This window comes from Callospermophilus lateralis, chromosome 3, assembly GCF_048772815.1.
Source record: "Callospermophilus lateralis isolate mCalLat2 chromosome 3, mCalLat2.hap1, whole genome shotgun sequence".
In the NCBI taxonomy this organism is placed as follows: Eukaryota; Metazoa; Chordata; class Mammalia; order Rodentia; family Sciuridae; genus Callospermophilus; species Callospermophilus lateralis.
The window spans coordinates 32,350,379-32,377,299 of record NC_135307.1 but is presented as its reverse complement, the minus strand read 5'-3'; the positions used below and the strand labels follow the sequence as shown (position 1 = coordinate 32,377,299).

Below are 26,921 nucleotides of genomic sequence, written 5' to 3'. Positions count from 1 at the left end.
AAGCCAGCCTGACAAGAAAAAAAATGATACAAATTACCAATATTAGGAATGTGAAATATAACTATAGATCTGCAAGTATTAAAAGAATGATAAGAGAATATTATGATAGCTGTGTGTAAATAAATTTGACAGTGGACACATGTATAATGGACAGATTACTTTAAAGATATAAATTATTAAAGTTGAAAAATACATAATCTTAATGGTCTACTGTGTACTTAAATTAATGGAAATTGTAGTTAAAAACCTTCCTACAAAGAAACTTCCAGGTCCAGGTGGTATCGAAGTAATATCCAAATCTATGAAGTGAAGAAAGAATAGTCTTTTCAACAAATGATGCTAGAACAATTGAATTGTCATGTTCGCCTCCCCCCCCCAAAAAACAAATAAAAGTAAAAGAAAAATTGTATGCTAACCTTGTACCATATTATAAAAATTAATTTAAAATTGATCATAGACCTACATGTTAAGCCTAAAACAATAAGAATTCTAGAACAAAACAAAGCAGGGGAAAATTTGGTTTAGATTTTTTCCAGTGACAACAAAAACAAGATCAGTAAAACAACAACAACAACACAAAAAACTAAATGATAAATTGAATTCATCAATATGGAAAAATATTTTAAATCCAAAGAAAAGCACACATCCAATTTACAAGGAAGAGAGTATGCAGGGTGAGACAAGGATTGAAAAGGTCGTTGGATTGGGCAAATCTGGAGTTACTTACTTGCCATCTCAGATCAAGTGAAAATGTCAAAAAAAGATTGATTTGAAAATATTGTTGAACATTTTTAGCTTGGTAGAACTATTAAGTGAAGTAGTAGAAAGGTGTTTGTGAATTTTTTTATCCCAACTTGTTTTAAAACATAGCATTGAGTTAATAAAAAATTAATTAAAATTGCTCATGATTATGAAAGTAATTCTTCATGCCAAAGACAATTTTGTAGATAGAAATGGGCAAACCATAATCACTCCACAGAGAGTGAACCATTATTAGTAAGATCATTTTTGGTATCTTACCATTTTTAACCTATATTTGTGTTTTTTTAATTACAAAACTTGTATCTTCCTATACATCTGGTTTTGTGTCCTACTTTCTTCATATAGCAAATGTGCTGAGCATATTTCCATGTCATTTAATGTTCTTTAAAGAATTGGTTTAACATTTTGCGAATAAAATATCCCCAAGAAGTAATGAGATAGATTTTTTTTTTTTTTTTTTTGGTGTAGCATCAAAATCACCTTCATTGCTATTTGTTATATCTTGGGCATCATATTGTTTCTTTTACAGTGTCAGTTTGCTAAAGTATAGAATTGTCTGAGCAACTTTGATAGAGGCAGAATTGATGGTCTTTGTCACTACCTTCATTCTCAAGATACGTAAGAGCCTGTATTTAAGTAATTCTAGTAAGTGAGTTTTTGGATTATTTCAGATGACTGAGAGATGGGGAAAATGAAACCACTTGATATCAAAATTTGGTTACAAACTTTGTCATATAAAATCACAGATATTTAAAATTTAATTTTCTAGAAATTATTTTGAGATTTTGCCTTTTAAACTTAACTTATTTCTTAGTAAATCTGCTTTATTTGTCTTCCAAATTGATTAGGTATCTTGCAACAAATTTGATGGAAAAGCAGATTTTAATTTTTTTTTTTTTTTTTTTTTTGCTGGTGCTGGTGATTGAGCCCAATATTCAAATGCTCTACCTTTGAACTACGTCCTCAGCACCAGATATTTTTTAAAGTAAAGTTCTTTTAAATAGAACTTGCAATTTCAGTATATGTTATAATTGGAACTCTATAATTCACTATAGCATGTTTTGGATATTAAATTTTGTGCTGTATCCACATGAAACTAGTTTCTTTTTCAGTATGATGCAAAACTTTATTCAAACCCAGTACCCAAAAGACATCCCAGCAAGCTTCACTTTGATGTCTTCCCTTTTTTTTTTTAGTATGGTTGATGATATACTTACTTGTAAATTTTTCTGTCTACAGAAATCGTGAGATCCTGGAAAATGTGTTAGCTGTCATTTTGGCTATTCTTGTGGCTTTTTTGGGATCTATTCTTCTCATACAAGGCTTCTTCAGAGACATCTGGGTCTTCCAATTCTGCCTGGTCATAGCCAGCTGTCAGTACTCGCTACTCAAGGTACCAGTTTATTTTCTTTTCATGCTGTGAAATAATATTTGCGTTAACAAAAAACAGACAGACTTCATACCATTCACCAAATTATAGTACGATAATTTTTAGATTTATTTTCCTTGGATGTTTGCAATTAAATTATGTAGGAAACAAAAGGGGAATATGGATATAAAAATAATTACACATAAATTGAGTTTCCCAAAACTATTTCTTTGTAATTAAAAAAAAATTATTTAAAAAAATATTTATTTTTTGCTTGTAGTTGGACACAATACCTTTATTTTGTTTATTTATTTATAAGTAGTGCTAAGGATTGAACCCAGGGCTTCCTACATGCTAGGTGAGCACTCTCCTGCTGAGCCACAATCCCAGCCCCCTCACCCCCCAAAAAATTCTTAAAGTAAGAATTTTCCTTCTTGAGATTTACTTTTTAACTTTTCAACATAACTTCCTCCCTCCCTCCCTCCCTCTCCCCCCCCCTTTTTTTTGGTACCAGGGATTGAACTCAGGGTTCTCAACACTGAGTCACATCTGCAGCCCTTTTTTGTATTTTATTTAGAAACAGGGACTCACTGAATTTCTTAGCACCTTGATGTTTCTGAGGCTGGCTTTGAACTTGGGATCCTCCTGTCTCAGACTCCCGAGCTGCTGGGATCATAGGTGTGCACCACTGTCGCCGGCTCCCATCTTTTCAGTTTTTTATTCTGTGGGTGAAATTTCTGTCTTCGGCAGATATAATAATGTGAAAGCCTAGTACATATGTTTTTGTTCTTTTGGGACATCAAAAGGAGAAGATTGTTGTCACATTGTTATTATTTTAATAGTGGTACAAAAATACCAAGATTTTATAAGCTTGTTAATTTTTAAGCTTTTTAAAAAAAATGGGAGAATCACATACACCAGCTCATGTACAATCAAAAATTTCTCCTTCCATTTAAAATAGTATGGACTTTTAATATGGACTGTTTCTTTTCCTCAATTCCTTAGTATATGCCCTTTTCTTTGCATTGGTCATTTATCTTGTATGTGTTCATATACAGAGCCCTCGCCCTCAACTGATAACTGTTGAGTTCTGTTTGTAGTATCAGCTGTCCTTTCTTTTTTCTCTCTCCATTTATAACTAGACATCTGAAGTAAGCACCTAGATAATCTGCTTCATTTCTTTAAGCTCCACCCACACTTCTTTCATCATTGCAGTACTAAAACTGCAGTCTGTGTGGTGCTAATAATTATTCCAATTGTTAAATTTATGTCCTTTTCTCAGCCCACTCTCTGTGGGTGCTGTATCATTTAACACCCGTTAATACTGCCTTCCATTTTCATGTGCTTTTCCCTGTTGCTCATTTCCAATGGTTCTCATGTGCTCCAGTGACTCCCCTTGCCTTTGTTGGTGCCTCTTTGTTCCTTCAACCACTTTAATTTATGGGAATTCTCTTGGGTTTTATTTGACCCTCTTTGCAGTTAATAGTTTTTATTTGTGAAGTCAATTCTCTTTTATAATTTTATTTGTTGCCTCCTTATGTGAGTTATATCCAGATTGATGTCTGCACCTCTTTCACAAGCTTATCTAATAGACAGTTGGACACATGTCAAAAATAGCACATTATCATCTTTTGATTAATATTTTCCTTTCCGAGTTTCTTAGCTTTTGACAGTGGTATATCAACTTAGAATCTTAGAACCTCTCTGCTCCTTCCTCCTTAATCCCTGGAAAACAAGTAACTGAATCCATTTGATTAAATTTGGTTATTCTATATTAAAATCATTGGTCTTTGTTCTTTCCTTTTTATTCAGCCACCTTAATCTATCTCTTTATTGCCTTAAACCATTAAATTCATTCACATTTAAAAACTCTTGTCCTTTGCTTTCAGGTTAATCTGGTTAAATAGGCAAAAGGTAAAAGGTGACAGAGTTTTTTTTAACTAGCTGACTAGAAGAATGACATAAGAGAAATTAGAAAGGAGGAAACAAAAGTTTTGAAAGGATAGATGTTAAAGTAGAAAGTACTGAAAGATTACTTGGTGAGAGACAGAGACGGGCGGGAGGGGGGGTGAGATATCCTAGAATTATAGGATGGTGAGAAAGACCATCCTGGTGGAATTTTTTGGTATGCCTTTGAAAATGAACTGAAATGTGGAAGAAAAGTTATATGTTTTGTTACTAAATTTTTTAAACATATTATTTTAAAAAATAATTATTTGTTAGTTTGTTTATTTCTCTGATGCTGAGGATCAGACCCAGTGCCTCATGCATGCTAGGCAAGCACTCTACCACTGAGGTACAACCTCAGCCCTAGAACATTTTTAACAGAAAATCTTCTAAAAAGATACAGCTGAACTTCTTTGATTATTTTAATGTGAAAAGTTTCAGGTTTTTTTTCATTTTATTAAATCATTTTATTTATTTATTTTCTTTCTGGTGCTAGATATCAAACCCAGAGCCTTGAGCATGCTAGGCAAGCACTCTCTTGAGCTGCATCCCTAGTCCTGATTATTTTAATTGTAAATGCAGATATGTAATACAGGTACTAATGAATTATCTAGTAAACTTAGAATTTGTGGATAGAACTTGAATTTCTGTAAGCTACCCCATGTTACTGTGTACTTTCTGAAGGGGAGGTACTGTCCCAGGAGAAAGAATTCTACCATAACTATGCTTATGTGTAATAATGAGCTAAACAATAAGATAGGCCTATCAAATGTCATTTCAAAAATTACGCTAGGTCTGGGGTTGTGGCTCAGTGGCAGAGCGCTTGCCTCACACATGTGTCGCACTGGGTTTGATCCTTAGCACCACATAAAAATAAACAAAATAAAGATATTGTATCCATGTATAACTAAAAAAATATTTTTTAAAAAAACTTATTAAGGTAAATAGATGCAACTTGTTAATTTACCAGAATAAGTGAGAGTTGGGAAAAATGTGAGATGTTTTTAATATCCCTGTAACACCAGTATCTGGAGCTGATGTTTCATCTTTGGAACAGAATTAATGGAGGTCATCTCTTTGTTGTAGAATGGTTACTTGAAATCACTTCAGGCATTTTGAAAGTTGCTTGTATAATCACCAGGACTGTAGTAGTAGTGTAATCTGTCTTTCTGTTTCATTTCCAGAGTGTTCAACCAGATTCTTCTTCGCCCAGGCATGTAAGTCACTCTTAAAATGGCTGTAATTCATTGTTCCTTAATAGTTATCAAAACCTTCTTCCCCTTTTTTCCCTTTTGGCATGTGTTGAATTGAATTAAGATTTATATTACTATTTTCTCATTTTAAGATTTGACAGATTATAGGTAATTTATTAGCATGAAATAAAATGACATTGTACTGGTGGACTCTAAACCTTGGTTAAAACAAACATAGCAATTCAATTTTGATAAAAGCCTCTTTCTGTAAGAGGTTATCAGTTAGACATGATTCATATAAATTCATGATTATTTGCATTTAATAAATTTTGAATAATAAATTGTGAATTAATACTGAAAAATAGATTTTTGAAGTGGGAAAAACTATGTTATTTTGCTTTGATAATCACTAGGAATTGCAATAAAGAAGTGCACTACATTAGTTTGGTGTTAATACTTTTGGACTACATAATGAGAAGAAAACCTTATTACTTCTGTGACTTTACACAAAAATGTAATCTGCTTGGCACTGTTTTTATGACATGTGATCCTGTTTTAGATCTAACTTGAGCATTTATTTAGTGGTAAGACCAAAAGACATCCTCTTTAATGTAATTCAGGAATAAGTTCCAACAACAGATTATGGTGATGCTTTCTTTCATGAATGTGATTGTTTTAAATCATTGCTTACTAGATGCTAGTAACCGCCACCCCCACCCCCAACATCCAGTTGTGATAATAAAAATGTATCCAGATTGGCAAATATCCTCTGGAAAGCACAATCTTCTCCCACTTCCTTCAGAACTACTCCTCTACTGTAATATCACTGTTTTTCTCTTGTGGTTCATAAGTATCTTATTGGGAGACACTCTGAGACTATGTACTACTCATTTGTTTCACTTAGTATTACTGATGTTTCTAATTCTATCATTCCTTCTACATTTATTAGTTTACTCTTTATTGAAACAAATAGCTCTTCATTCTGTCATTATGTATGTATTAGTGTGGATTCATGGATTATTTTTGTTTAGTGGATTATAATGTCACTTTAATACTTATTTTGAAGCTCAAACTGTTCCTGATTCAGCCACTGGGAGCCCATCAAGCTGCCTTTTGTGTCCTTTTGACATATCCCTGTCATTCTTTAAATGTTTCCCTCCTTTTTCTAACATTTTTTTCTAGATTGATCATATACTTTTCCTACCCTAACTCAAAACCAGTCTTTTCTTTATGAAGCTTCGATTCTTTTTCATGAAAAATGGTGTTTGTAAACTAAGGTCTAGATGCTGCTTATCTCTCCTAGATTGTCATTGCTTCTGGATCCTCTCAGTGGATAAAGATATGAAATACGTGTGTGTGTGTATACACATATCTATTTATATGCATATTAAAATAATTAGTTCATTTTGATATTTCTACTTTCAATCCAATATCACAGGGTTCATTCTATTCTTCCTCCTTTCTGAATCTGTTATTCCTTTCTTTGATCATCAGAAACCTGGCTTTCATGTAGAAATATTTTGAATCCTTAGAATATAAGCAATCAATGATCTCTGTAACTAGTGTTGACTCTTAAAATTAACTAAACTGACTTTTTAAAAATATGTCATTTGCAGGGTCATAATCGTATCATTGCTTACAGTAGACCAGTTTACTTCTGTTTATGTTGTGGTCTAATTTGGTTCTTGGATTATGGTAGCAGAAACCTTACTACAACCAAGTTCAAATTATATGGAATAACATTCACCAATCCACTGGTGTTTGTATCAGCCAGGGATTTAGTTATAGGTAAGTCAGCTTTAAAGTATGTCTCATCTTAACATTATTTTATTTGTTTTTAAACAGTTCACTGATAAATAAATCAATTATATAGGTCAAATAGCTTTAATAAACTTATTTTGCTGTTTATTATAATCATCTCTGAGGGAAAAAACTGTGTAACTATTATGAGTAAGGAAACTTCTTGAACAGAACACAAGGGAAAGTTATGGGTTTTAAAAAATTCTGTATTTTAGGTTCTTATTATGTGAAAATGATTGAAATAATTTATTGGTTCTTTTAAATTATAAATGACATTAAGATTCATTTTGACATAATTATAAAAGCATGGAATATAACTTGCTCTAATTCAGTCCCCAATATTTCCCCTTTTCTCTTCCCACCTTCCTCCCCTGTTCCCTTCCTTTTACTCCACTGGTCTTTCAATGCTATTTACTTATGTTTTTTTTTTTTTTTAATTGTTTTCTTGTGAACATACATGATGGTGAGATTCACTGTGGTATATTCATAAATGTATATAGGAAAGTTAGGTCAAATTCATTCTGCTGTTCTTCCTTCCCCCATTCCCTCAATATCAGTTGAAGTAATTTTAAAAGATATTGCTTATAGGTGAAAGATTTTATTTAATATCCAGTTGTGTAGAGATAAATAAATTTAAATATCTTTTTTAAAAAATATTTTTTATTTGTATGTGGACATAATACCTTTATATTATTTATGTATATGTGGTGCTGAGGATTGAACCCAGGGCCTCTCATGCACTAGGCAAGTGCTCTACACTGAGCCACAACCCCAGCCCTAAATGATATCTTTTAAAAAAATTGCTAGTAGTTTATGTTAATGTTGTATTTCTTTGCATTGCTTGTGGTCTTTAAGTGAACAAAAGAATGAATACAGTATATTTTTAATATACTATTCTTTCTTTCCATAGTGTTTACACTCTGTTTCCCAATAGTGTTTTTCATTGGCCTCCTGCCTCAGGTGAATACATTTGTAATGTACCTTTGTGAACAATTGGATATTCATATTTTTGGTGGTAATGGTGAGTACTCTTTATAAAAATTGTAGATTACAGTATTTAAGCATAGCTTAATAAATAGGAGACAGTTACAGCTTTTAGAACTGTTATTAGTGTTAAATTTATTTAAATACTGTGATATGAACTTAGTATATAAGTGGTTTACAAAGGGAGTTTTGTCATGGTTTACAGACTTGCAACAAGGTATTAGACTTTAATATCTCATAAAGAAAGTTTTTCTGTAAATTTTCTTTTATGATCATAATATAAGAGTACAGTAAAAAATCTATATATTTTTAAAATAAATCCTAGCTATCTTAATCATTCATTCTTCCTTATTACTAGTAATTCCATTGGATCTATTTATTGTTATTGTTAGTAGTCAGATCTACAGTTTTTTGTGTGAGAATTAATCAATACACAGGAATACAGATTTACTTCTGTGGGTACCGAGTTCTTTTTACATAGACTGATATCATTCAGTGATTAATTCATACATCTCCAGTTTGTTTTCAGGCTTCTGCATAACTTAAGTTCCAAACTTTCTGGATCTAAGCTACATTCTTGAAGTATAATATAGATTTAACTTTTTCTGCTCTGCTTAATTGTTCATTACTCCTGATATAAATATACTTTACCTTGCATTAGAGATTTGAGAATAGCAAATCTTTGTCAGGTCAAAATATTTTGAAAGAACAGAATGAAGTAACAATTTTTAAAAGTCAAATGAGTAGATAATAATATACTAGTATTTTAGGATTTTAATAGTTTAAATGCTTTTTGGTGACTTTTAAAGTTTTTTCCATAGATGTTTATAAAGTATTGATTTCTTTTTTCTTTACTCTCTAGCTACTACAAGCCTGCTTGCCGCACTTTACAGTTTTATCTGTAGCATTGTGGCAGTAGCCTTATTGTATGGATTATGTTACGGAGCTTTAAAGGTGAGCAATAAATTATAGTTTATGTGGTTTTGAGGATTGAACCCAGTGCCTCATGCATGCTAGGCGAGCACTCTACCTCTGAGCTACAACCCCAGCCCAAGGTTACATTTCTTTATGAAGATTGTTTTAAATTGACTAAAAATGTTTTTCCCCTTGGTGCCAATTTTTCATTAATTTCTATTGTGTTCATGTGCTAAACGTTATTCTTTTTTAAAAATTTTTTGTTTGTTCTTTTTAGATATACATGACAGCACAGTATATTTTGACATTTTATATACACATGGAGTATAACTTATTCTAATTAGGATCTCATTCTTGTGGTTGTACATGATGTGGAGTTTCACTGGTGTTATATTCGTATGTGAATATAGGAAAGTTATGTCCAATTCATTCTATTGCCTTTCCTAGCACTATCCCTACCCCTTTCCCTTCATTCCCCTTTGTCTAATCCACTGAACTTCTATTCTTCCCCTTCCAACTTGTTCTGCGTTAACATCCCCATATCAGAGAGAACATTCAACCTTTGGTTTTGGGGGATTGGCTTATTTCACGTTATTCTTATTTTCATTTACTTTGAATTTGAAAGAAATTTAATAGATTATTAAAATAATTTTTTTTCTGTATTAACCATGGGTTAGTATTAGAAATGGATTATCAAAAACCAGGCTCATCTGGGATGGGGTGAGCATGGTAATCACAGAATATGCTATATGTTTAGTTAAGAAGTTATATAACTACTATTTTTTATATTAAGGTTTCTTTAAAGTTGTAAGAATAAGTTCAAGGACTACAATTTAAGGTACATGCGAGTAAAAATTAATATGCTAGAATTTAATGCCATTTTAGGGTAAGCATCTGAATGAGCCTATGAGCTCTCTTTAAAAATACTGTCACCAAGGGCTGGAGATGTAGCTCAGTGGTAGAGTACTTGCTGAGTATACACGAAACCTTGAGTTTGATGCCTAGTACCACATGCTCTGAAGTCACCAAATTGTCTTGTTTTAACTAATACACAATTTTGTTTATTTTCAGTATTTTTATTGGTACATTATAGTTTTACATAATGGGGTTTATTGTTGCATGTTTGTGCATGCACACAATATAACAAAATAATTTAGTCACTATCATTCCCTGGTATTTTCCCTTCCCGTTTTCTCCTCCCTTCCCCTTTCCTTTATTGATCTCCCTTTGAAGATCAAACCCATCTTTCTTTTCCTATTTCCTCTCTAACTTCCATTTAAGAGAGCAAACTTATGAACCTGTGTCACCAAATTGTAAGCATGAAAATCTTAAGGTTTTTTTTTTTATATTTAGTTTTTAGTTGTAGTTGAACACAATACCTTTGTTTGTTTACTTATTTTTATGTGGTGCTTGAGAATTGAACCCAGGGCCTTGCGTGTGCTAGGCGAGTGCTATACCGCTGAGCCACAACCCTAGCCCACCCCCCCTTTTTAAAAATAGAGATTTACAGTCCCTTACATATAATTTCTGAGATTTGTTTGTTTTTTTTGTGGTTAATGCAAGAGAATGGTTAGGGTTGAAATAATTAGAAGAATGACTCACAGCATTTTTCTTTGCTTCATTTATTCTGTAGTGTTTATGGGTCACTTACTGTGTGTCAAGAACAATGCAAAAAGCCATTTCCTGCTGGTTTTGTGGGGGTTTTTTTTTGCTTGTTAGTTTGTTTTTGGTCTTCTTTTGGTAGTGCTGAGGAGCAAATGCACAGCACATTCATTTTAGGCAAGCAAGTGTTCTACCACTGTGCCACATCCCAGGTCCATTTCTCACTTCCAAGGAATTTATAGGTTAGTTGGGATTACTAAGTCAAGGAACATATTCAGTATAGGGTAACAAAGGCTATGAAAACAGAATGCTGTGGTTATATAAATTGACATTAAAAGGGAATAAAGACCATTTTCTAGGAGGATGATTTTAACCAAATTTTGAAGGACAAGTAAGAATTAGGTAGTTGAAACAGAGAATACAGAGCCATGAATTTGGGAAAAAAGTGTTGTAAAGGAAAACAGCAACTAATTTTGGAGTTGCTAGAATTTGGGTACACGAGGAAAGATGGTCTTCATTAAGGCTAAAAAGGTAATCAAGGACTAAATTATGAAATACCCTGTATTCTGAATGTGTGGTCTAAAGATGGGAGATTATCAGTGTATTTGAGGTAGGACAGGAAATGATTAGAGTTGCATTTTACAAAGATTACTCTTTCTCATACATCTGTTTACTTTATTATTCTACAGATTCTCTTTCCTGCATACATCTTGTTTTCTCCTCATACATCTTGTTTTCTCCTTTGCTTTCTGATGTATTAATCTTTCATTCTTGAACTCATGCAAATTTGCATGTTTTTTAACTTTCTTCTCAGCACATTCAAATGTGTCAGAAATTCAGTTTATGGTTCCACCACTTCACTGGACAGTTGAAACACTGAATGCCTTAGCTTCCTTATCCATAAATTGGGAGTAATAGTGTGTATTTCCAAAGGTTACTGTTAAAATTATTTAGAAAATATTTACAAATACCTAGGAATGGGGCTGTACATACACTATTTAATATGATGATGATAAGGTTTTGATTTAGCCATTACCAAAATGTCTATGTTGTGATTAGAATAATTTCCAAGAGTATTCGGGCATGGGGAGGCAAATTGAGTAAAAAACTACCATACTCATTATCATTTTCCATTCTGAAATTCCCTGAGAAAGACAAAGGATTAGAATGTTATCCATCACATAGAACATATTTGTGAACTATTCCTGTTACCAGGGTTGTCCACTCTATGCCATATATCATACTAGTAGAATCCAGAGATGACTTCAGTGCCACAGGGCTAACATGATACCTGCCTGTGTTTGGTTGTCCTTGAAAGCGTATCCTTTCTATTATTTCCTTGTGGGAATATACATTCATTCTATCAGGTAATAGTTATTGAATGTTGCTCAGTGCTCTGGAAGTTATAATAGTATGGTATATATTACATGAGTAAAATGGTTGTACTGTGTAAGTAGCATGTAAGACACCAAGATATTCTTTGGCCTAATGTGTTCTATCATGTGATACCTGGTCCTCCTACTCCATTGTTATATATAATGAATTTACCAAGTTATTTTATTCTTCAAAAAAAGAACACATAATTTACTATACATGCTATTTAAAATATTAAACAATGGTAGTAGCAAGCATCAAAAGCAAAATTTTCCCAGTAAATGAATAGAGCTTTAATAACAAAAGAAATCTGGCTCATATCTGGCAGTGAGAGTGGGGAGGAGCCGTCGCCCTCCCTGCAGCCTCTGAGGTACGCCTTGAGCCCGCCCCGGCTGCTGGCTGCCATAGGCCCACAGCACCAGGCCAGCGGCAGCGGGAGTGAACCAGAGCCGCCCAGCCCGCAATGTCACTGTTGTTCAGCTGGGTGGCCAAGGTGCCCGAGATCATCAGTTCCATCCCCATCCACCAGGCTAGGAAGATCGCCCGCCAGGAGGAACTGCACTGCCTCTGGGAGTTTGACAACACATTTGCCAAGAAGTTCATGGTGCTCTTTTGTGATAGCTCACAAGGAGGCCACGCCAGCGCTGATTTGAGAAGTTAAACCATGTCAGTTGCAGCCAGCTGACTGACTGGAACCAGGCACCAGAACCTCGCAGGCCCATGCGCAAGTCCTTCTTCCAGCCCGGCCTATGTTCACTGGCCTCAGGAAGGAGTTTCAGGATGCTGGCCTCCGAAGCAGCAGTTTCTTCAGTTCTTTTGAAGAAAATGACATTGAGAACCACCTGTTTAGTGGATACAATATTGTGCAGCCAACAAATATTGAGGGAAATCGAACTATGCTCTTCATGATTGGCCAGTCTGAAGTTTACTTCCTCAGTCCTGACAACAAAAAAAATAGCACTGGAAAAAAAATTTAAGGAGATATCCTTTTGCTCTCAGGGCATTAGACATGTGGATCACTTTGGGTTTGTCTGCTGGGAGTCTTCTGGAGGTGGTGGCTTCCATTTTGTCTGTTATGTGTTCCAGTGTACAAATGAAGCTCTGGTTGATGAAATCATGATGACCCTGCAACAGGCTTTCACAGTGGCTGCAGTGTAGCAGACTGCAAAAGCTCCAGCCCAGCTGTGTGAGGGCTGCCCCTTGCAGGCCCTGTACAAGCTCTGTGAGAGGATAGTGGGAATGAATTCTTCCAAATTCAAACTAGAACTCCAAAAACACCTGACAACATTAACTAATCAGGAATAGGCAACTATTTTTGAGGAGGTTCAGAAATTGAGACCAAGGAGTGAGCAGCAAGAAAATGAATCGATCATTTCTTTTCTGAGATATTTGTATGAAGAGAAGCAGAAAGAACACATCCACGTCAGGGAGATGAAGCAGGCATCACAGATTGCAGCAGAAAATATTGGAAGTGAATTGCCAGCCAGTGCCACTCCATTTAGGCTAGATATGCTTAAAAATAAAGCAAAGAGATCTTTAACAGAGTCTTTAGAAAGTATTTTGTCTCAGGGTAATAAGACCAAAGGCCTGCAGGAACACTCTACCAGGGTGGATTTGGACACCTCTGTGTCTAGCACATTAAGTAACATCAGCAAAGAGCTGTCAGTGGGTGACAAGGAGGCCTTGCCCATCTCTGAGAGTTCTTTCAAGCTCCTCAGCTCTTCAGATGACCTGTCCAGTGATTTAGAGGGCCATTTTGCAGAAAAGCCTGCTTCGCTTTTCCCCCAGCAGATCTTCAGGAGGCAAGCAAACACTCCGAGTCATTTACCGGTGGGATGCCCAGAACTTCCAGAGCCCACTCAGGGGTCTCCAGATGTCTTTCAGAGAAAACTTATAGGTATCACTCAGTGAGCACAGAGATGCCTCACGAATGAAAGGACCTTGAAAAAGCAAACCACATCGGTGACTCTGGTGGGACCCCAGTGAAGACCCAGCGACACTCATGGAGGCAGCAGATATTCCTGCGTGTGGCCACCCCACAGAAGGCATGCATCTCCTCTGGCAGATATGAGGATTATTCAGAGCTGGGAGAGGTCTCCTTTAGAACCAGTATGTAAAGATGGACCCTTTGTCCCTGTACCAGAGGAAAAGAAGAGGATATCACGGGAGCTTCATGAGCTGTGGAAAAGGCTATTCTGTGACAGATACTGCTCCTCAGAATGGAGAAGGAAAATTAGAAGCTACAAGCCTCTGAGAATGACTTGCTGAAGAAATGCCTGAAGCTCGATTATGAAGAAATCATTCCTTGTCTTAAAGAAGTAACTACAGTATGGGAAAAGATGCTTAGCACTCCAGGAAGATAAAAAATTAAGTTTGATATGGAAAAAATGCACTCGGCGGTTGGACAAGGTGTGCCTTGTCATCATCGGGGTGAAATCTGGAAATTTCTAGCAAAGCAGTTCCACCTTAAACATCCGTTTCCCAGTAAACAGCAGCCAAAGGATGTGCCCTACAAAGAGCTCCTAAAGCAGTTAACCTCCCAGCAGCACGCCATTCTTATTGACCTCGGGCAAACCTTTCCAACACATCTGTACTTCTCTGCCCAGCTCGGAGCAGGGCAACTGTCACTTTACAACATTTTGAAGGCCTCCTCACTTCTAGACCAGGAAGTAGGTCTAGCCTCAGCTAGACCTCAGCTTTGTGGCAGGCATTTTGCTGCTTCATATGAGTGAGGAAGAGGCGTTTAAAATGCTCAAGTTTTTGATGTTTGACATGGGACTGCGGAAGCAATATCTGCCAGACATGATAATTTTACAGATCCAGATGTACCAGCTCTCGTGGCTTCTCCATGACTACCACAGAGACCTCTATGATCACCTAGAGGAGCACAAGATCGGCCCCAGTCTCTATGCTGCACCCTGGTTCCTCACCATGTTCACTTCTCAGTTCCCACTGGGCTTTGTAGCCAGATTCTTTGATATGATCTTTCTTCAAGGATCAGAAGTCATATTTAAAGTGGCTCTAAGTCTTTTGGGAAGCCATAAGCCCTTGATTCTGCAGCACGAAAACTTAGAAACCATAGTGGACTTTATCAAAAACACACTACCTAACTTGGGGTTGGTACAAATGGAGAAGACCATCAAACAGGTGTTTAAGATAGACATCGATAAACAGTTATAGGCTTATGAAGTTGAGTACCATGTACTTCAAGAAGAACTTATTGATTCCTCTTCTCTCAGTGACAACCAAAGAATGCAGCAGCTTACGCAAACAGAACTTTGACCTCCTTGAGCAATTGCAGGTGGCAAATGGTAGAATCCAGAGCTTTGAAGCCACAGTAGAGAAGCTCCTGACTAGTGAGAGCAAGCTGAAGCAGGTCATGTTGGCTCTGGAGCTGGAGAGGTCCGCCCTGCTTCAGATGGTGAAGGAGCCGCAGAGGCAGCCTACAGAGCTAGGCACTAGGGAGCCAGAGCCAGACTGCACCCAGCCTGAGTCCTCAGGGGACTAATGGTTCTGGAGAAATTGTACACTATTTCAACACTGTCCAGGCCTTAACTAGGACAGACAGAAGATGCTGGAGGGAGAAAACAAAGCGTGAAGCAAACTTCTCAGGGAGTAAACTGGCTTGCCAACATGCAGATTCTTTTCAGTTCAAACTTGCAATTCAGAGGGCCCTTGTCACAGTTTTTTTATTGTTTCAGGTTGTGATTCATCCCTTCTCCAGCTTGATTACTGTACTCAGTAACTTTAGTTGGCATGAATGGGAATAAAAGGACCTTTTCTTTTCCTGGTTATTTCCTCTTTGAGTAGCACTGTGTTGTAAAGAGCAATTGTAATACTGGGTTCCAGAAGCAGGAGTGGCTCAAAGATGATCCCTCGCAAAGTGTGGGTCTGTCATTCAAGAGAGGGTTTGTGTGACCACACCCTCTGTCACCAGTGAGGTACAGTTGGCCCTTGTCTATTCTTATTATGAAAACCTAAGATGACCTTGGGGAAGGTCTGAAATTGATTTATTTAAATTGGACATCTTGATCGCTTTTAAGTAAACCTGGCTACTATCCTTGGTATTTAAAAGGAAGTTTGTCTTTTTAAAATAGTTGAGTATTTCCATACAAATTTGCTGGTCTTTTAAGTGTAGTTGATCAAAGTCATGGTAGATAATATTTTAGGGAAATCACCAGTGTTTAGACTCCAACTGTGTGGCTGGCATGTAGCCTGCAGTTGGGCAGCCTGAGGTATTTGCTTCTTCATGGAGGTTGCATTTCATACTATGGAGTCATGTATTTATCCTTTCCTATTGTATGATGTACTGCAGCCACGTGTTCTTTTGAGTCAACGTCTTTTTGAACTCTTGAGTTCTTTTCACCCCTTGGATATCTAGTTCCTTGTAGAAGGAGCAGGGCACATCGAGATTTTTAGGGATGTCCAAGATTATGGGACTTTTAAAAAGAGATCAGTCTGAACTTGCAATCAGAAATATAGCAGCTGACAGTTTTCCAGAGGTAGAACATGTGTTTTGAACAGAATTCACAACCCAGCAGCAACTCCCTCCCTCAGGATGATGAGGACTTATGTCTTCTAGCAAAATGCTGTTCATAGTTGCCCTGATTTCAGCTGGTCACGTGTAAGGTCCCTTCCCTGTGTTCTCAGAATGGGTTATTTTCTTACAAAGAATTAGAGAAGAACTGTGCAGGCACAGCTTACTTCCCTGACAGCAGAATCATTTCTGGTCTTACTTATGTTTCTTGGGAGTTTCTTTTGACTCTCGTGGTGGTAGGGTCTCTCTTAAGTCCTGGATGAAAGGAGGGATTGCTATAGTTGGAAAGTCATTTGAATCTCCTGGCCATTTCAAAGGGAGACCAAAATGCTATCCCCTGTGCATGAATGGTTGGTTGGCATTTGAGAGTCCTTCCTGTTCCTCTGGGTCAGAGAATAGTGGTTGTCATGTTCCTTTGAGTCATGGTTTACCAAGATGACACAGTAAAGTCTAGAAACTGCTATCCCAGTGGTTCCATAGCTTGGAGGAATGAGAGCTTCTTTCCACGTCATATTTTGCTATTTGAATGTTTCATAATGTTGAATTTTGGACATCTTACTACCCTTATTAAAAAATATTGACTCTGCATTAAGTAAGATATAAGAAAGCAATAAAACAATAAATAATCTAAAAAAAAAAGAAATCTGGAACTTTATTACTGAGAGAAATCTAGCAGCTAGATTCTAGCTCATGAGAAAGTAACAAATCTAAATTTATTTGAAATAAAATGCAACTAATAATATGACCAAAACATTTTTAAAATTTAAATTCATTGATTCTTTCCAAAATACTGACATAAAAAGATTCTGTTATAAATTAGCAGTTTATTGTTCTGTTACATTTTTTTCTCAACAGGATTCATGGGATGGCCAACATATTCCAGTACTTTTCTCCATTTTTTGTGGCTTATTAGTGGCTGTATCCTATCATCTCAGCCGACAAAGCAGTGATCCATCTGTACTTTTGTAAGTGAAATCAATTGTTATTGTTAGAGAAATTTAAATTTAAATAAGTTAACATTTCTTTTAAAGAACTCCCAAGACCTCTTTTCCCAATGCCTTTCCAAAGTGCTGGTGGCCTAGTCTATCTATAATCCCTATTCAAAATGTATTAACATTGGGTCAATTCTAACCATCTTTGCTGAAAATGTTAGGTTTTTTCCCCTCCCAAGTATTAAAACTGTGTTTTAGTAAAAAGATTTTTACTGTATGATATTTTTACTGTTTATGATATCTTTGACTTTTTAGGATTTTCTGTTTCCTTTTGATTAAATATACTTGGGTCACTTGGTTTTCTGTCATAAACTATCATTTGCATTACTTTTTTTCAGGTTGTATATGTATTTTCCATTAATTATTTTCTCTTGATTTTTAAAAATGTAAAGCTCTTTGGTACAATCCAAGATTTTTCCAAAAACAGAAGAAAAAAATCCGGAAGACCCTCTGTCTGAAGTAAAAGACCCACTGCCTGAAAAACTTAGGAATTCTGTTGTAAGTTTCAGCTGTTTAATTTAACTATAAGTCTTAAATGTTAGACAGTTGATTTTATTGTATAATGAATACTTTTGAAAGTCTTTAGTAATTAGAAGAAAATATATAGTCCCATTGAGTGGGGTTAGTTGTACATTGTTGATTACCTTTACTCCAATTTTTAACATGCAAGTTGAACATCTTTAATTCAAAAAACCCCAAATGCTCTAAAATTCAAAACTTTTGAGTGCCAGCATTATGCCACAGTGAAAAATACCAATCCTGACCACAAGGGATCAGTCACAGTTAAAATGTAGGTGAACTAAAAATAGTATTTAAAATTACCTTCAGGCCATCCTGCATATGAAACATAGATGAATTTTGGATCCCATCCTTAAGATATCTCATTAGGTAAATGCAAATATTCCAAAATAAGAAAAAATCCAAAATCCAAAACACTTCTGAACCTATGCATTTTGTCTAGGGGATACCCAACCTTCATAAGAAATGTTCGTTTCTATGTAGAATAATATGGCATTTATTCATTTATTCATTTCCAGGTAAGGGAAAATGAAGTAATTTTATTGGTCATAGAATTTTTTTTCATCCTGTTTACACTAAACTAGACTCGACTCTGAAAGATGAATAAAATACTCCTTCTTTGCCCTTACTCATTGTCAAATGCAATCCAAAAATATTACATGGAAAATTCCAGAAATAAATAATAACTTTTAAATTGCATGCCATTCTGATTTGCATGATGAAATCTTGCACCGTCTCAGTTGAGACATGAACCTCCCTCTGTCTAGTAGGTCTATGCATATCTGCTACCTGCCTATTAGTCACTTAGTAGCCATCGTGGTTAGCAATATAGTATATAGGGTTAGATATTGCCTGTGATTTCAGGTGTCCAGATAAGGGGAAAGTACTGTGTTAATGTAAATTAGATTCATTGTGTTTTTATTATTGATTAAAAACTATGGACAGGCATATATCTCTAATACCAGTGGCTTAGGCAGGAGGACAAGTTCAAGGCCAGCCCAGACAAATTAACCCCTATCTTAAAATTAAATTTTAAAAAAGAACTAGGGATGTGGCTCAGTGGTAAAGCATCTCTGGGTTCAATCTCCAGTACCACACACACAAAAATAACTATGCCCTTGTGTGTTACTAGTCCTCTAGGGCGTTTTATTTGCCAAGGGCAATTTGAAAAGTTTGTGCATTTTCCATGTTAAAGGAGAGAACAATAGCCAAATCTATCTTAATATACTTAAGTAAATTCAGTAATTATCTTATATTTCTAATTTAGTAAATTACAATATTGTTTATTTTCTTTGATTAATTATTTGAAGATGAATTCTATAGATTCATATCTGTTTTATGGAACAGAACAGTATTCTCCAGTTTCTAAATTATTTCCATTGTGAAAGACAAAATTTACATAAGTATCAAATAGGACATACTTTTAATTATTAGTGGATATGAGCTAGAGAAAACTTTAGAAATTCAAAACTACCTCAAGATATAATTGAAACAGTTTTTTTTTCTGACTTTAGTTTCCATGTTAGCAAAGGATATTTCATGTTAAGCATAAGAGGAGGTTCTGAATCTAGTTTATATCAGAAATATCAAGAGGTTTCTGGGTTTTTCTACATGTGCAGCATTACTAATCTTGAAAATGCAAAATGTTCCTAAATTGATGCTTAAAATGTTTCAGATTTTGGAGCATTTTGAACTTTGGCTTTTTGTTTTAAGGTTTCTCAATTGGTATAAAGTCTAGGTAAATATTCTTAAATGTGAAAGATTCCAAATTTTGAAATGGTCACAAGCATTTCAGTTAAGGGGTACTCAACCTGTATAACCTCTAAGGACATATGCATGTGGTCTTAACATTTCAAAAGACCAATGAAAATATAACTTTCTAAAGGGAGATAACCTTAAAATGATATGATAACTTAAGTATCTAATTTCTTTTCTTCTATGTAAAACTCTTGACCAGTAGCGGGGAAAATACCTTCATTCTAAAAAACTATTGCAATATGTTTAGAGCATGCAAACTGGTTGTTTAATATCCTTGACACTATAGATAAGGAAAGAAATTGAGGAAGAAGATAAGATTTACTATAATAATCATTATATTTAAGAAATATGTAGAAGTGTTAAAGAGTATCAGTGAAAAATTATTTCTCAAACGTTGCCAGTTGGGAATAAAAGACAGATTTCTGAATCTGTTATTATTTCTTTTTCTTGTTCCACAGAGTGAGCGTTTACAGTCTGACTTAGTGGTATGCATTGTAATTGGTGTGCTGTATTTTGCTATTCATGTAAGCACGGTGTTCACAGTATTACAGGTAAAGGAATCATTTTATTCTTTCAGTTGGGGGAAAATAACATTTGAATTCATTTCTGATTTTGATTATAATGTTTGTCAATAGCACTGAAATATATGACTTTTCATTTGGTTTTAACATCTCATGCCTTTTCTGGGTCATGAATCTGAGAGTGGCTTAGTTAAGTAATCCCCAGCTTAGGATCTTTTATGATATTGCAATCTTCTGAGGTTTGTTGTTTATAGGATTCAGTTCCTTTCCAGGTAGTTCTCCCCATAGCAGGCCTGAGTGTCCTCATGAAATGGGAACTGGTTTCCCCTGGAACAAGTGATCCTAGAGAAAGAAAGTCCAAGACAGAAGCTGTGCTTTTATATCCTGATATTGGAAATGATACATTGGTACTTGTGCCATATTCTATTGGTCACATAGACAAACCCTGGTATAATGTGAGAAGGAAATACCCACCAAGGAGCCAGGATCATGGGGACCATTTTGGAGGCTGACTACCACAGTTCACTCTCTAGCATCCATGACTTGCATCCCTCCCATATGCAAGATGCCCTTATTATCTTCTAAAAAACCCCAAAGTCGGGGGTGCGGTTATGGCTCAGCAATAGAGCACTTGCCTCACACGTGCAAGGCCCTGGGTTCGATCCTCAGTACCACATAAAATAAATAAATAAAATAAAGTTTAAAAAAAAAACCCGAAGTTTTATTTCTAGATAGCTGGAAAGCCTAGAACCTTATTATTTAATCAGGCTCAGATATGGAAGAGACTCCTCAATAGTTCCTTAAGGACAGTTCCTTCTACCTGTGGGCCATGTCATTACCATAGTTACTGTAGATCCATATTTCCTTCTACCTGAAAGATTTACTAGAACATTTCTTATAGTATGAATCTGTAAATTCTTTCAGCCTTTGTATTTCTGAGAAAGTCCTTATCTCACCATTGGTTTTGAAAGATACTTTACTATGTGTAAAATTCTAAGAAGGCAGGATTTTTTCTTTCAGTATTTAAAGATGTTGTTCCATTGCTTCTGGCTTCCATTGCTTCTGATTTGAAAGCTGCTGTTACTTTATTTAATTTTTTTGGTAATGGGATTGAACCCAGAGGTGCTTTACCACTAAATCACATCTCCATCCCTTTTATTTTTATTTTGAGACAGGGTCTTACTAAGTTGCTTAGGGCCTTGCTTAGTTGCTGAGGCTGGCCTCAAACCTGTGATTCTCCTATCTCAGCCTCCAGAGTCTTTGGGATTATAATAGTCTTGTGCCACAACTCCTCACAAGTTATCCTTATCTTTATTCCTCTGTAGATGACCTTTTTCCTTCCTCTATTTCTTGTAGGATTTTCTTTTATCATTAGTTTTGAGTAATTGGATTATGATGTGCCTTCATGTAGATTTCCTCATGTTTTTGTGTTTGGGGTTTAAGCTTTTCATTAAATTTGGAAAATTTTAGCCTTCATTATTTCAGATGTTTTTGCCGTTCTTCTCCTCCTGCCTTTCCCAGCTTGCCACTTCCTCCACCCTGTCCTCACACTGCTTCATGAACTCCAAATATGTACAGCTTTGCCTTCCGAGAATATTTCAGTTATCAGATGCTCTGTTCATTTTCATCCTTTTTTTTCCCTGTGTTTAATTTTAAATGGTGTCATTGATAGGTCTTTAAATTCACTAATCTTTTTTTCTGTATATGTGTAATCTGTCATTAATCCCATTTCTTAAATCTCAGAATTATAATTTTTTATAATTTATCATTTTTAATCTCTAGAAGTTTATTTAGGTCATTTTAAAAAATATATCTCCCTGGGCTGGGGTTGTAGCTTAGTAGTAGAGCACTTGCCTAGCATGTGTGAGGCAGTTTGATTCTTAGCACTACGTATAAATAAATTTAAAGAAAGGTATTGTGTACATCTAAAAAAATTTTAAAAATAAAATACCAAAGCTTTTCTATGTCAAATAAAAATCAGAAATGTCTACCTTCCTTACTTGACTTTTTGAACATAAAATATTCTGTTACAACTCTTAATGTCTTTGTCTACTAACAGTTTAGTTCTTATTAATTGATTTTCTTACCCTCTCTAGGGGTCATAGTTTTCTGAGTCTGTGTACGCTCAGTAATTTTTGATTGAATGTCATACTATAAATATTACATTTAGGTGTCAGATAATTTTGTATTTCCAGAAATATTCTTGAACTTTTTTCTGGAATACTGTTAAGCATTTTGTAACAGTCTGAACCTTTCAGGCCTTAATTTTAAGGTTTCTGAGGTAGGTCTAGGGCCTCATGTGTACTAGAGCTGGTATTCCCCACTACTGAGGAGAATATCCTTTTGAGGTCTCTTCTCAGTGCTCTGTGAATCTTTAGCGCTTTCAGTCTGGCTTGTGAGAGCAGGTACTCTCCTGCCCTATCTGAGTGCTAGGTAATAGCTCCACTCCCTTTGTGAGCTTCTTTCCCTGCCCTTGTGTAATTTCCTCACTTGCATGCAGTGGTATTTTCCTGAGTATTCCAAGGGAACCCTCTGCAGATATCCAGAGTTCTCCCTCTGGGTGGCTTTCTCTTTTATACACTGTCTCTTCTGGTGAAGTCTAGCCACCTGATCTTTCTAAACTTTAGAGTTCCACATCCTTATCTCACAGTGTGCTTGACTTTGCTTGGGTTCCCCTCCCTGTGGGACAACCTGGAGACCCAGGGCAGGAAGCTGGAGCAGTCATGCTCACCTCCTTTATTCCCTTCCTTCAGGGTTCAGGCTTATTTCCTGTGTCTCATCTGTCACAGACCATTGGGTCATATGTTTTATTTAGTTCTGATAGTTTAATATGATTGTTTAATATAGAAGCAAAGGCATAATTATTTAATTTTATTTAACATTTCAAACATTATAATCAAACTGTTGGTCTGTGACCACTTCCAAACAAGTACGGTTCAGTGGGTCATCAAGGTGCAAATGGAGGCTCCTTCACATCCAAGTGGTTCCAGAATGTCTAAATGTGACTTACATAGAATATTTGAAGAGAGAATACTTGATTCCCTCTTTTGTACATAGAATTCAAATAATATACAGTGTGAAGGAACAAATAAAGTGGAATACTTTTTTTTTTTTCTGCTCTGCTCTCAGACTCAGTTTTATTCGGTTTATATCCTTTATCTCTGCTAGTTAAAACAATTTGATTACATTGCTCTGAAATTGTATATAACATTTTTGGGAGCAGGAAGCAGTACAACTCCAATCACACTCTTATTGTACAGTAGTGTGAGACACCAAAGGAAGTAGTTTACACATTTAAAATACCTGTAACATAAGAACAGTCATTATCTTTCATGGCTTGATTTTAATGAGCTTTATGTTTCATGCTACATAACTTAGAAATGTAACTATGATAAATGTTTAGTTCTTAGGTTCTAAAACTGACTTTGCTGTTCTCTATTATCAAATGGAAAATTGCACCCCCAGTTGAGAGGTTCCAAAGTGAGTCTTAAAGTCACTCCTAATTTTCTCAATTCTTTTTCTTTTAAAGCCTGCTCTCAAGTTTGTGTTATATGCATTGGTTGGCTTTGTGGGTTTCGTAACCCACTATGTGCTGCCTCAAGTTAGGAAACAGCTACCATGGCATTGTTTCTCTCATCCTCTGCTGAAGACCGCGGAGTACAATCAGTATGAAGTTCGAAGTAAGTATTTCCTTAACATTTTTTTTTTTTTTAATTAATACTAAGGTTGTGTTCTTTTTACTAGGCTGATAGATGACTAAGTATATATCATTGGAAAACAGCTTGGCTATGCTTCTTGTCCTTAAATTTGAACCTATTAATGAATCAGATCTTTTTCAGGATGATGGTTTTCTTTTTGTTTGAGTGAGTGGTTTTTTTTGATAGTGGGGAATTGAAAAGGTCTTTGTTGTTATTTCTGCCAGAGACACTAGGTCCTACCAGAGTTTAAAAAACCAACCAAACAAACATTTTTAATTGCTGTTTTTAGTTCAGATTTTGGATAAACTATAAAATGACTCAAAAAGAGATATGAGGCCTGTCTGTTTGGCAAGCTGTTGCTTCATTTTTCTTTCCTTTGTAAATATTCACTTCTTGTTCATTGGCCCCTTGACCAGTGATATGCTATACTACCTCATTTTAGAGAAATAAATGTTCATATCTAAGTCATTTATTATTGTACCAGTGATGAAATAAACCAAAATTTTCTTCACAGACATTTCTTTCAATTATGAAATTGCTATAAAAGGAGAAATAAACCTCTCCGTCATTTGAAGATGCATTAACATTTTTAGAAAATTCTGAAGCCTTTGAAAACTTTCTGTAAAAAACTTGACTTTAGGGCTGGGGTTATGACTCAGTGGTAGAGCCTCACACACTTCACGTGTGAGGCCCTGGGTTTGATCCTCAGCGCCACATAAAAATAAATAAATCAAATAAAGGTATTGTGTCCATCTACAACTAAAAGGAAAAAAAATAAAAAATAAAACTTGACTTTATATTCTCAAAGCAAATTTCCTGGGCCTTTTAGTGAAATTGATTGAAACATGATGCCACTTTAACCTTCATCACCAGTTGGATCTGCAGGTGATAATACAACACTAATATGTAGATTGCATGAGCAGCACTGTGAGGACCTTTTACAAAATATGTGCTCTTTACATAAGGGAATACAATATGAAATTATGAGAATCAGTACTCACCCGTTCCCTGCATCATGGAAGTAACTCAGAATGAGATTTTTTTTTATTAGCATTGCTTTTATACGTGAATGACAGCAAATATATCTAATTTGTTTTAAAAAAGCACTTTTAATTAAGTGAATAATTGACCATATTGTTTATTTCTAACTTAAAAGTCTGAATTTTTTATAAATTTTGCATCAACCTGATGTTTTAAAATTTTTGAAAGTACTAAATAGTAGTGAAATCATTTTTTTCTCCTACTGATTTTAGCAATTGAAAGAAAAAATATTAATTAGAGAACTTATTAAAAGCCTGGAAATTGAGGCTGGGGCTCTGGCTCAGAGGTAGAGTGCTTGCCTACCATGCGTGAGGCACTGGGTTCAATCCTCAGCACCACATAAGTATAAAATAAAGATATTGTGTCCACCTATGACTAAAAAATAAATATAAAAAAAAGAAGCCTGGAAATATTGCTCTCAGGTAGCTGAAGAACCATGTATTAAATCTTTGATGTTATTCAAGATAGTTTATTGGAAATGAATGTGACTCTTATGAAGTATATGAATTCAAATAATAAATTCTCATAGGTTCTGAGATATTATAATTATATATATGTGTATATGTCTATATCTTAATATTTTAAAAATAAATAATAGATATTTATTTGGGAACTTGGGGCAGCCTAATAACATTCAGTAACCTTTTCTCTTTGAGATGTAGCAAAAAGTGAGAAAAAGTTAGTTAAAAACAGGTTTTAAGAATTAAAATTTAAGCCAGTCACAATGTAATCCCAGCAACTAGGGAGGCTGAGGCAGGAGGGTCATTGGTTCAAAAGCCAGCCTCAGCAATAGCGAGGCGCTGAGCAATTTGATGAGTCCCTGTCTCCAAATAAAAAACAGAAATGGGCTGGGATGTGGCTTAGTGGTTGAGTGCCCCTGAGTTCAATTCCTGGTACCGAAAAGAAAAGAAAAGAAAAGAAAAAAAAGAGAAAGAAAGAAAAAAAGAATTAAAGTTTAAAATGAAATTCATTTAAATATGTCATTTCCAAATAGCACGTTGGTAAGTATTTCACAATTAATCAGAGTGACAATGGTTAAAATACTAGATTTTTACATTTTTATTTATAGTGTAGAGCTAATTTGATTTGTGAGAGTTTCCTTTCTTGTCACATTGCCAGACTACTTTATACATTGGATGACACATGATCTTCTTGACTTACATTGCCTTGTTAGATGCAGCTACTATGATGTGGTTTGAAAAACTTCATGTGTGGCTTCTTTTTGTTGAGAAGAATATTATCTATCCACTGATTGTTCTCAATGAACTTAGTAGTAGTGCAGAGACAATTGCCAGTCCAAAGAAACTGGATACAGAGTAAGTACAATAATCTTCTAGTCTAAGTCTGACTCTTGGGGACTGTTTCTAACAACAGTATTACAATACAGTGTCTTTGGTTGTTGATCAAGGTCCAGATATCCATCGAGTGTCTCTGTGGTAATTGGCATTGTAAGGTGAAAAATTCAGGTGAAATTTTGTCTTTCACTTCCCTCTTTGAAACATCTACTGTTGTTGTTAGCAAATTCACTACTACAAACATCTCATTGTCAACTGATATTTTATGAGAGACATTTATTAAGGTTAATTTTTAATATTAGATGACAGGTCTGGGGGATGGTTGGTTTTGTGTACTGTGTAAGTTGTACCATATAGATGGTCAGTTGCCTTCATGGTTATCCCATGGCCTATCCCCTACTATAGATACATGTTTTGGAGTAAGTATTATGTTTTTCATGTGCTAAATGTAATTGACATTACAGTGATAGAAATACTGTGAAATTAAAGAACCAGATGACAGAATTACAATACTACCCATTTTTTAAAAATGTGCTTAGACTCATAGAGGATTAGAATTATAATAATACTGTTGAAAGAGAATATCATACTAATTGGATCCTTTCAAGATGTGA

The 26,921-nt window shown here is 35.3% G+C and overlaps 1 protein-coding gene and 1 pseudogene across 6 annotated transcripts in view; both read left to right on the top strand.

Moving 5' to 3' along the window:
* Pcnx1 (pecanex 1) overlaps positions 1-26,921 on the top strand; it is a 151,801-nt gene that overhangs the window by 86,229 nt on the left and 38,651 nt on the right. For all 6 annotated transcript variants that reach the window (XM_076849935.2, XM_076849934.2, XM_076849932.2 and 3 more), the window contains 10 exons: positions 2,002-2,155; positions 5,263-5,295; positions 6,888-7,059; positions 7,982-8,092; positions 8,918-9,009; positions 17,339-17,448; positions 17,868-17,973; positions 20,211-20,303; positions 23,803-23,953; positions 26,187-26,328. In XM_076849935.2, coding sequence (XP_076706050.1) covers positions 2,002-2,155; positions 5,263-5,295; positions 6,888-7,059; positions 7,982-8,092; positions 8,918-9,009; positions 17,339-17,448; positions 17,868-17,973; positions 20,211-20,303; positions 23,803-23,953; positions 26,187-26,328 — 1,164 coding nt within the window. The remainder of the gene's footprint in view (positions 1-2,001; positions 2,156-5,262; positions 5,296-6,887; positions 7,060-7,981; positions 8,093-8,917; positions 9,010-17,338; positions 17,449-17,867; positions 17,974-20,210; positions 20,304-23,802; positions 23,954-26,186; positions 26,329-26,921) is intronic.
* On the top strand, positions 12,410-15,454 carry LOC143393702 (TBC1 domain family member 1 pseudogene; annotated as a pseudogene).